This window comes from Centruroides sculpturatus, unplaced genomic scaffold (genome assembly GCF_000671375.1).
Source record: "Centruroides sculpturatus isolate CEXI.00-Female unplaced genomic scaffold, Cexi_2.0 scaffold755, whole genome shotgun sequence".
NCBI classification, from domain to species: Eukaryota; Metazoa; Arthropoda; class Arachnida; order Scorpiones; family Buthidae; genus Centruroides; species Centruroides sculpturatus.
The window spans coordinates 388,631-400,433 of NW_019384882.1; the positions used below are offsets into that span (position 1 = coordinate 388,631).

At 31.3% G+C, this 11,803-nt stretch overlaps 1 protein-coding gene across 1 annotated transcript; it reads right to left on the reverse strand.

Moving 5' to 3' along the window:
• Positions 1 to 1,670: 1,670 nt before the first annotated feature.
• Positions 1,671 to 11,320, reverse strand: LOC111631047 (monocarboxylate transporter 12-like). Its single transcript, XM_023375239.1, has 8 exons — positions 10,992 to 11,320; positions 10,292 to 10,435; positions 8,071 to 8,883; positions 7,894 to 7,994; positions 6,985 to 7,225; positions 6,775 to 6,918; positions 5,947 to 6,711; positions 1,671 to 1,871 (listed from the first exon to the last, which is right to left on the reverse strand). Exons 1-8 carry the CDS (start codon positions 11,179 to 11,181, stop codon positions 1,726 to 1,728), a joined length of 2,544 nt encoding a protein of 847 aa, XP_023231007.1. The 5' UTR covers positions 11,182 to 11,320; the 3' UTR covers positions 1,671 to 1,725.
• Positions 11,321 to 11,803: the final 483 nt, after the last annotated feature.

Consider the following 11,803-nt stretch of genomic DNA (forward strand, 5'->3'; position numbering starts at 1 on the left):
ACAACCTATTCAACCTCTTTTAAATGTTAATACATGATCTCGAGCCAAAACTTTTTTAAAATAAATTTTCAATATCGCAATAACATTCTGAATCGCTAGCCACGATATGTGCTAAAATAAAAAATAAAATTATAAAAACTTACTCGGTGATATAAAATATGTGGTGGATATATATACCTGGTACAAAATATTCTTCAATTGTACGAATGTATTTTTAAAGAAAATTATAATTAAATATAGCTTTGTAAAGAAACGTACATAAAAATAACATAAAATATTGTTTATTCTTTAAATATTAACCACTTAGTCAAATAGCTCTCTACGACTGGAATCAGAGACGGTCCTGCTAAATGTGCGTTGCGTGCATTCACGCGGGCAGCCAAATCCCAAGGGTGCAGGGTTTTATTTATGTCCCTAATTCCCTAATCTCTTAATTATTTAACTACTGTACTTCTTAAGTAGAAATAAGTCGAAACCGGTTACTTTGTATACGAATATTTGTAGTCTCGGGAAAAAAGTGGAAAGACAAATTTTTATGGCAACGGATACATAAATTGTAAATTTAAGGAAAATAAATTCTATAGCCTTTTCTGTACCCCGTGCATCTCTCTCATTCGTTAAATTTAGTTGTAAATCACACTGTCAAAGTAATAGTTAATTTTTTTCACATTATACAAGAATTGTACACGTTTTCTTCTACACCCCCTTAAAGATGGGACATACAAAATCGCAATATCACTGGTTTAACATTGAAATCCGTGAGCGATATAAAATCGGAGAGCGGAATAAAAATATCAAATATTTTAATGGATTTTTTTAACTCCTGTCAACTATACAGAACTATCGTAAAAACGTACCAGTAAATTCTTATCGGTTGGGTTAAGTTATAAATCTACTCGCGATTGGCGTAATCGGGCGAGGGCGGCCAAATATCTAGCGGGCAGGTGTCTAACAACCCAGAACCGGTCCTTGATAGAATTGGATGCAGTATACGTGTAGCATCCACCCGAGGTCCTAGGCTTCCACCGGCTAAACCGGGTGAGGTTGGTGCTCTGTGAAGCGAATGCGCGAATCTGGCTTTTTGGATGCTGACGATAAAGCGCTTCCACTCCATCACTAATATTCGAATATACAATAGCAATTTTATCGTTTTTTTTCACGTGTAGTATAGAAATTTGTAATAAGATACATAATGCGGTTATAATAAAATATTGTGCGATTATTTTCATATAATTAAAATTAATACGTATTTATTTTTTAGAAAATACAAGGGAAGCGGCGCATCCATCACTTCCAATAACGGCACGCCACTGGACTACACGAAAAGATGACGAACTTAAAGTGAATTCGTGTTCAGGTTTCATTTAGATTTTATTCGTACACGAAAACGCGACACGTGGACGATCTGCCTTTCATAGAATTGACCATTTTTCAAATGGCCAGCCCGTTGAAAGGGCACGAACCCACGACCATCAGTGTCCAGCGGTTTTATCCAAGCACTGGTGGGTCCGAAAGATGATTGAATATTCTTTTGAGATATGTTTTAAAAAATAGATATTTATGGAATAAATGTTAAGAGAGTAAGGAAAATTTCAGAAAACCTTCATAAAATAAGCATAATTTAATTTTTTTTTTAATTAAAAGCAACAACGTGTAACTAGTTACGTTTATTTAATATAAAAAATAATTTAAACAATGATCAAATTAATAAATTTTCTTGGATATTTACAATTTTGTATCACACTGAAGATTTTTATCACGAATTCTTTGTATAAGAGGCTCCAATATCCACAGAAATGCGCAAGCAAACAAAAGCGAAGCTAAGAGATAAAATAAATAATCATATCTTCCAATCTTTTCTCTAAAGTGTCCTGTAATAAAAAATTAAATTTATTATTAAAATTTATTTTATATTAAATTATTTTAATCTATTTACATTAGACAATGTCTTAAGGATCTATAGTTTGCTATAAGGAAGACTTTCCTCCTATATACATCCTTCAGAATACCGAAATCCTTTAAAGGTCTCAAGAGTGGAGAAATAGAGAAGGATCGAGTAGGATAGGACTTAACGAAGATTCTACTAGTTATTAGCATTTTTATTTTCTTTATACTTACTCTCTAAATAAAATTATTGTAATTCCAATATATAGGCTACAACACTGTACAGTGTAGATGAAATGTATGTACGCTTGTCTATTCAGCAAAAAAACAAAAAAAATCTAGCATTTTATGGCAAGTCACTGGCATTAAGAAATACAAGTTCATTCCTCTTAAAATTATTCTGTTAACATTATTCTATTGATATTTTCAATCCAGGTGAGTAGATAAAACACTGCATTACTTCGTTGCGAGTTTACGTCCTAACTAATGGGCTGGGTTTGTGGTTTTTTAACGTGTCTAACACCTAAATAGGGTCCAATTTAGAGTCCCGTAGAAGGTTCTTCGGTGGGCATTATTCCTTGGCAGATTGCTCGTGCGTTGTGTTGCCGTACTTTATCAACCCTAGTACGTGGGTTTAAATTATAATTGTTCTTCAAATGCATTAAATTTTAAATTATACTTATAGACTACATGAAAATTGTATAATAAATCTATATATAAAACTGAAATTTCAACATTTTTAACAATAAAAAAAATCAAATTTCAAGTTTCCTTTTAAGTTTGTTTCGTGTTCGTATCTAATTGATAAAGTGTCATCACATAAACTTCAATTTCATTCGATAAACACGTAAAAAGTTTATTTTAAACTAGATTTACAGATAATGATATAAACTTAGAGTTTAATATACTATATAAAAATAGTCCTCACACAAAAATAAGTGTAAAAAAAAGATAAATCCATCCAAATAACATAAATTATAAACAAATTTTCAAAAGTAATTATCAATTTTTATCTATCTGAAAGAGAACCGATTCTCAATAGGATCTGTACCGACATGAATTATAGTGCAAGTAAATACAGTAGACACCCCTATAACACTGTTGATAATTCCGTTTTATATGAAATCCATGTTGTACGAGTCACTTAGATTTTACAAATACGTGTACCAGGCTGTGAACGGCTCACGTATTTGTAAAATCTAAGTGACTCGTACAACATGGAATTCATATAAAACGGAATTATCAACTTTATATGGGAAAGTGGCCCCTATTTATTGTTAGACACGTGAAGAAAACCAGGAAAAATTCACTCTAAACAGAAAAGAGTGGATTTTTCCACTCTCTTCACTATTTTCAGGGGGAAGATCTAATAAGATCTAATTTGAAAAATTACTTTTTTAAATAAACCAGCAACAGGTTGCTCAACTTTTCAGGCAACATTTAAAATTTTAGTGGTGCTATCTGTTATTAGATTATATTTTAAATCTTTTTATATTTTTAACTGTTATAAAATGACGAAAAGCTTAATTTTGAGGGTAGGGATAAGTTTTATTAAAAAAAAATATTGTAAAGGCTAATAACGAGTAAAATTGTCATTAAATCCGACGCTACATGCGATCTCCATTATCTCTCCACCTCCTCTACCTTTAACCACCCAAATTTAATGGCATCAATCACCGTAATAAAAAAACCTCCCTGCAAAATTTCAGAAATTTTCGACAAAAAACAAAGGAGTTATTAAGCTTAAAAGAGGATGAATAAAATCGTGCTCCCCGCACACACTAACATATAGAAATTACGCCCAATTTTTTTGCATTTCTCGACGTTTTAAGATGTCCTGAGTCCATAAATGTAAAAGCGTTATGGAGGATGCTCCCGAAAGAATTTTTATGGGAAACTAACTAATCCCTATTTAGGTAGGGTCTTCACGTGGTCTTCAGGCGCGAATCAGAGTTCAGTGGTTTTATCGTACGATTCATTTCGTAATATATCTTGATTTATCTTGTTTTTAAACATATACTTTTAACAATTTATATTTTCTTTTTTATTTTTAGAAGTTACGGATAAAATACAGTAGTGTCTTGTTTTTTTGCAGGATTGATACATACAGGTTTTTGCTATTGACGAATGGTTACGTTAATCCTTAGATGCCAGAAGTATTTTTAACTATTAATACATATAGTAACAATAGTAAACGCATAAAATAAAGTTTTCCCTCGTTATATCGCTCATTCGAATATATTGCATTAGCTTTTGGTCTTCTAAATTTAAAAACGCTTTAGCCAATAATGGATAGATACATTGGATGATATACTCAATGTATCCATTCGGTTAGTCTCCCTCGATGAGTGATATAACGAGGATCTACTGTATTTTAAGTACATTTTCCCGTTAATTGTAAATGATCATTCGAGTCTTTTTCAAAGTTCTTTTCGCTCTGCGGCTACTAAGAAAGTTTTTATTCAGGCCCACAATGGAGGTGGCCGGGTGGTGGATAGTCTGTTCCGGATATATCGTTCGGAACAGACTTCCCATGAAAAATTAATTGAGTTGCTCGTCTGAATTTGATCCCAAGTCCTCCAGAAAAGTATAGGGCATAAGTCCTCCAGAAAAGTATAGGCATAATCGTCTAGAACTCTTGGCTGGAGCATAGATTTATGTGGTACCGTCTGACATGCAATTCTCGCCTTGAGACAAGACCACAGTGTAATTTCTACTGTAATATAGTGTTTAACCGAGTAGATAAAACACTGAACAGTAGTTTGTCGCGGATTCGCGCCTGGCCAACGGGCTTGCACTATGGAGTTTTTTTCCTTTCTTCACACAGATACAGACCAGTTTCCTATAAAAGTCCTCTCAGGATGCAGTCGTCCATGTGTCGCGTTGAGGTAACCAAATAAACTATCCTTACAGTGTTCATGGTTCGTATGGTATTCAATTCATCTCGTATACCGAATTAAGATTTTTTTTTCAACTGAAATTATAATAAGAAAATTTTGAAACTAAAAGTACAATAGGCTGATAAACTTAAAAGAACTTAAGCGAGCACACGCTAGTGTTATCTGTTGACGAATAAACGTATTAAAAGAATTATTATTTTAGTATTCAATAACGATGAAATTTTAAATGATACAATTTCAAATTTAATCGAATGATATTATTTTTCTAGCGTATTTATATTATTCAATAGATATAAGATATTTAATTACACATAAGATATCGTAGAGGTAGTCAAAAGTAATGCATTTTAACATCTAAAATATTTATTTCTCAATCAGATTTTATATTCGGTGACCTGTTTAATATGCTAAAAGTCCTTGACAATATCCAGAAATATTGGTATCGGGTGGAGAGAGTCACGTTGCAAATCAACTACAAAAGTACACTATATCGAGGTCAAACGAATATTAAGAGAAGACCATAAAGATAAGATTGTTTTCTTATCTCCAAATATATTTCAGGGATCCATTATTGACCAGTTTGAAAGTTGCTTACTTCTTTTAATAATTTTATTTCTGTAAAAGTTTTAAAATCATTTTATTCGTAAAAGTTTATTTCCGAAATATTAAAATGAAGTATTTATAACTTATCTGATGGAATACTTTAATCGTCAACATAAAACTTTCTACTATTTACGTTGTGTAAAGTAAATTACGTTGTCTCTTTCAAGAATAATTACATATTCTGACGTCATACAGTGGTAGTTACGTAATAAACAAAGGATTTGACAAATTAGTCATCAATTTTCTACCTAATTATGATTGGTAAATAGTATTATTCGCTAAGAATCCTTTAATTATTAACTTCCTACGAGATAATTCCGGCTTTTTTTGCGTGTCTAACACTTAAATAGGGGACAGTTTCCCTTAGATCACATCCCCTTTTGACAAATCGTCCATGTGTTACCCGTCAAACCAAACCAAACCCTATATTACAAGATAATTTATAAATAACTTGGTAATATTTTTGAAATAGTTTACTTGAAAATGAAATGTTTATCTTCTTATATTTCGAAATGTTATTATTAAATAATAATTTAAATTTATGTACTACAGTACTTGCCTGTTATTGGTGCTTGAACCAGCAATACCACCAATCCAGTAATAAAATTACTCAAACCGACTGCAGCTGGTAATTTATTTATACCTAGATATTCGGATAAAAAAACTGATTCTTGAATAATCGTGCATCCGGAAAGAAATCCAAGAATGGATGATAAAACCATCATCACCGTGTAACTCCATAATTGAGGTAGTACACATAGTAGACATCCCATGGATAAAAAACATAAGACCACAACGTTAACTCTCTTCATAATTCCTAAATCCACAATCCATCCTGATCCGAATCGTCCACACATATCTGATAGAGCATAAGCTGAAACTAGAAACACTGAAGACGTAGTACTAACTTCTCTATCAACTGCAAAGTCGACAATAACTGTCCCGTAGATATTTATAAACAAAAAGAATATGGCAAAGCTAATAGAAATGATCAAAAATATGGGATCTTTTCCAACTTCTGCAGCGGTTCTCAAGGTCTTCCATTTGTTTTCTTTATCGTCGACAGTCTTCTGCGATTCTTCTACGCTCTTAGGTTGACGATACAAACAAGCTGCGGCTATACCCTGCATTAAAACACCACCCAAGAGTAAGAAGCATCCCTTCAGACCGTAATTAGTAATTAGAATTTCTAGTAAAGGTGGAAGTACAAACGATCCAACCGAAGCACCACCTCTAAATATTCCCATTGCTGTGGTTTTATATTTATTAAAATGCATATTGATGATAACCGGATTGAAAGTATAGATGAGACCATTACCTAAACCTAAAAACATTTTTAATTATAAAATTTTAAAATATTGTTGAAGAAATTTTCGAAAAAACTTACCGTTAACAATTCCCAAAAACAAGATAAGAGAGATAAAATGTAATGAAAAATAGCAAAGAATGCATCCAGAAGCTGAAAGAACACTACCGATCATAACCAATTTTCGAATGGTGAGATATTGAATTAAACAGGAAAATATGGGTCCTGAAAGTATTATTTATTAATCTTTTATAATAATTTAATAGTGCGTAATTTGTATATAAAAATTACCTGATAAATGCATCACCGAAGCCATCAGACTTAACGGCCATGCCGATTGAACTCGACTTAATCCCAGAATTTGTGTAAACGAAACATAAAGTACACTCCCCGATCTAAGAAATCCAACAGAAATAAAATTGGTGACAAAACAAGCAATGGCAACAACCCACGCCCACCCTCCATCTCTAGAATCTGTATCGTTTTTCCTTGCCATGACATTCATCAAAGCACAACAACTCCAGACTGTCTGCTACCTTTTACATACGATCTTTGTACTTTTCCTTTCTAAATATTTACAGATGACCCAGGTGATTGCTTCATCTTGGTAATGGTGTCAGCTTTTAATGTTTTTTTTTTTTAATACACATATAATGCAGGAATGTCTTTATTAAAATTCTTCTTCGTATCAATGTCATCATATATGATCGATGGCCTCCAAGAAATGATGTGTTTAGATATTGAAATTGCTAGTGAATTTTTATGATGAATTTACAAATATATGATATGTTTCGCGCTGTTTTTTTTCGTGTTTTACATATTTAAACAATAAGGTAAATTATAATAAAGAAGCCACTCGTTTAAGTGGAACAGTTGCAAGAACATTCCAGTTTGTATGAGAATCGGGACTCTATCGTGTTTATCGTTAACGTTATTTCCAAATAGGTCAAGCATAAAATTAGGACAAATTGAGAGATTCCTTCGTGCTTTTCTAATGAACTTTACATCAATTTTTTTTATAATGGAATGCGAATATTTTTAAATTTTAATTATTTTATCACTTTCATTTATTAATTAAAAATTTTAAGAAAATTGTTTTACCTCTCGCTATAATTAAGAAATAATATTTAAAAAATAAACCAGTTTTTATAGATAAAATATGATGTAAAAAAATTAATTATCAATTTTATTTTCATCGACTAAAAAGGGTTCTATAATCCAGCATAAACCAAGGAATATTTCCATTCCTCCTAATATGTAAAATATTGGATCGTAACTACCTTTGATGTCTCTAAAATATCCTGAAAATATAAACATTAAATCTTGTAATTTCTAGATAATGATGATGATAATCGAATTATAAAATATAACACTTACCTATTAAAAGGGGTGCAGCAAAATTTATTAATCCAAAAAATGTATTGCCTAAACCTAAAGATAATGGTAACCTAGTTAAACCAAGATATTCTGTAAAAAGAACGTAGCTGTTAACGACCAGACAACCAGTGAAGATGCCCAAACAAAGCGCAATGACGAGCATCATTGTAAAACTTGAAAAATGGGGTACACAAAAGAATAGTATTCCCATTCCGAAACAGCACACGACCACTAAATTTTTTCTTTTCATGAAACCTAAATCTGTAATCCATCCACAAGCTAATCTACCGCATAAATCAGAAAATGAGAAAACCGATACAATAAAAACACCCCTGGTTACTGCTATAGAACGATCTGAGGCATAATCGACGACCACAGTTTGATAGGTAATGAAGCAAAACATGTTAAAAGAAAAGGTCGATATAATTACATAAAAAATGGGTATTTTAAACAGTTGATAGAGCATTTTCATTATTTTAAGAAACTTCGATTCCTCTTTGGTGCTTAGCATCTTCTCCGATTCGAGCCCATCTAAGGCAACGTCCTCCATCTCTACTCGATTACGTTTTGCGCTTTGTTTAATGGGTCTGAATAACATGGCCGTCACCAAACTTTGTACCAGAACAGAACTTAATAATAGGAAACTTCCTCTTAAACCGTATTCGATCATTAAATATTCTGTTAGAGGTGGTAAGACGAAAGATCCTATAGAAGAACCCGCGAGTGAAAGGCCAGTTGCCATGGTTCTGTATTTAACAAAGTACTGGTTAATTGCTATGACGTTAGAATTTTTGGCTAATCCGGACCCTATTCCTGAAATAAAACGTATGCAAATTAGTATAAATGAGTGTTTTAAAACACATAATATGTAAATTGATTTTATAGGGTGATTCAATGGGGGGAGAGTCTCCATACAAAACACACAAGGCACTTTATAAGGAGTCACTTCTAAATCACTGAATATAACTTCTGTAACTTAGAAGTAAAAAAAGTTTTGAGTCTTCCATATTGTAAGTTAATTTTATTTAGTTTTTATCTGGTTTTTAACGAAGGAAACCTGAAAATTTTGCAACTTTTCCACAATATGCGGTTTATATTTTAAATTCCCAACTGCATTGTCTTATTAATATCTATTGAGTAACCCGGTAGATTGATATTTTATTGAAAAGTCAAGGATATTAATTGCTTCCTGTCTTGAATACAAAACGAGAAACTGGACCGCATTTTCATATTTTAATGTTTCTCACGTATTGCCTGAAGTAATTTCTATCTATTTTTTTTCCTTCATTAAAAATTGGAGAAAGCTGATTGAAATTATTATAATTATTTTTTGTACAAAAAAAAAACACTAATGAAAAACTTAAATTTGATAAAATAAAAAATGAATAATTAAATTTTACCGAATTGTTGTATATTTTACTGTAATTAAGCGCGATGTGAGTCATGAGAGAATTTCAAATATTCGAATTATTTTAAAATTATTATTAATTAAATTATTTTTAAATCTGATAATTTTTCGTTTAAAACATATTTTTTTATTTTTTTTAATCATCATTTTACGCTTATTCGATTTTCTTCAAAATAACGAGAAAAATTGGAAATTACATGTTTTTCCTCATGAATGGTTGTAATTATATTTAAATAATGATGATAATAACATTTCTGTTTTTAATTAGAGAATTTTTTAAAGTTTACATATCTTATTTAAGCTTTTTTTTAATATTTACTTCACATTTTTAAGCTTTCTAAGTACTTAAACCATAGTTTTTTTTTTAAAATGTGGCTCGCTAATCCCTCAAGATTGCAAACCGTATTTTTGGGTTTTGAAGCCTTTCATTATGTTAAAACGAGATATTTAAATAAATAAGGGGAAAATTTTATATATTTGTATCATATTTATACACCATTTATGCCCTACGTAACATTTAAATCAAAGTTTTTCAAAAGGTTAACTCGCTAATCCCTCAAGATTGCAAGCCATATTTTTAAGTATTACGACCTCTAATTATGGTAAAATGAGACCTGTAAAGTATGAAAATGTTGGGAAACATTAATTTAAGTATATTTATTCACCGAAAATTTAAAAAAAAAGTTCTTTAAATTAATCACAAATAAATTCATCATTACATTGAGCAATATTGAAATTTCTCTTATGAACCATTAGAATTTCGTATATTTAATTAACTGAATTTAATTTCAGGAGTTTTAGTAGTTAACTTACCAAAGATAATTCCAAAATATACTACTATTAATACGATATTATTGGCTGTATAACATAGTGCCACTCCGATAGACGATAGAAGAGTGCCATAAAAAACGAGTGTCCTGATCGAAAAATACTCAGCAAGAATTCCCACGAATACACCTAAAAGTGAAAAATATATATTCTTATAACTATATTTGTTAATTTAACATTATTAAAAAGTCTGTACGGGTGTTTTAAAGTGCATAAAAAAAAATAATAACAATTTCACCTTGGTAAACATTTCATTTTGTTTTAAGACTTTCATAAAAATGTGATAAGAAGCGAGCCAAATAATGAATTATAATGAATAATTAATGAGTTAGTTTTATAATTACGTAAAGATTTTTATGATCGACAATATGACTATTCTTAGAAGGCTAAGTAAACAGATTTCTTTCAACACTAAGTGCGGATTCAAGTTCAAGAAAGCATACTTGCTCGTTGCTATCTTAAAAAAACATTACAAATTAATATTTTAAAACGATTTATTATCTAAATTTAATTATTATAATGAAGAATAATTGAATAAATTTCGGCTCGAAATAATTGCAACACGTTAAATGGTTCTCTTCGTAGTCGAAGGTACAAAGTTCATCCTTCAGTTAAAATATAACCTTTGCACGTTTCTGAATTATTATTTAAACTATATTTATTTGAATGTTTTACAAGTACTTACCTAAAATAGATAGCAGGGATGCTGCCAAAGTGAATGGCCAAGCAGCATTTTCTCTACTGACATTTAAAACGTCAACTAGAGCCACGTAGATGACACTGGTGGATCGAAAGACCCCAAGTGAGGTAAACATAGTACAAAAACTCGCTACAGCTACGATCCATGCCCATCCTCGATCAATGTTCTTGTTCATCTCGCTGTAAAGTATCGATAAGATTAATGTGCGTCACGTTTGACCTTCGTCGACACTCGCACTCGATAACTGACAGTCGCACCAAAGAGCTGGCGAATTGCAATCGAAACAGTGATTTACCGAAACGACTAGTCATTGTCGAAAGGGGGGGAGGAAATAATTGCAGCTTACCAGAAGTTTACGTAGACCTAAGGGGGAGTAATTGTGTACTTTTGTTAGCAAAATTGAAACTAGGTTAAAGCCATTACAAACTTTTATATTCTTCAAATGACAATATTCGTATTTTTCCTGTATAATAAGGAAATTTCACCTACAAAATTTTTACATACTCGTAAATTTTTCAACGTAGTCATCATTTTTTCTTTAATTCTTTTCTATTTTATGCAAATTTGCTACCTTTATTGTTGCGAAATTCTCATTTAGTTCCACTTGAAACGGAGTATCGTAAGTATAAATAGGTATTTAACACCCGTATTCGTGGTATAAGTTTGGTCTTTAACCTAGTTTTTCGTACCTTATTCTAAAGCTGGTCCTTACCAGGATACCGCGATCCGAGGATCCAATTTCTGTTACAATATGGTTTATAAATTATGACCTTTAACCTAATTTCTAGAGCTTTTTA

Excerpts from the sequence above, each read along its gene's own strand:
- LOC111631047 (XM_023375239.1), bottom strand. The coding sequence starts at position 11,181 with ATGAACAAGAACATTGATCGAGGATGGGCATGGATCGTAGCTGTAGCG. Across the intron at positions 7,226-7,893 it reads GGATTATAGAACCCTTTTTA|CAGACAGTCTGGAGTTGTTG; the intron begins GTCGATGAAAAT and ends TGTAAAAGGTAG. Across the intron at positions 6,919-6,984 it reads TTCGGTGATGCATTTATCAG|GACCCATATTTTCCTGTTTA; the intron begins GTAATTTTTATA and ends TAATACTTTCAG.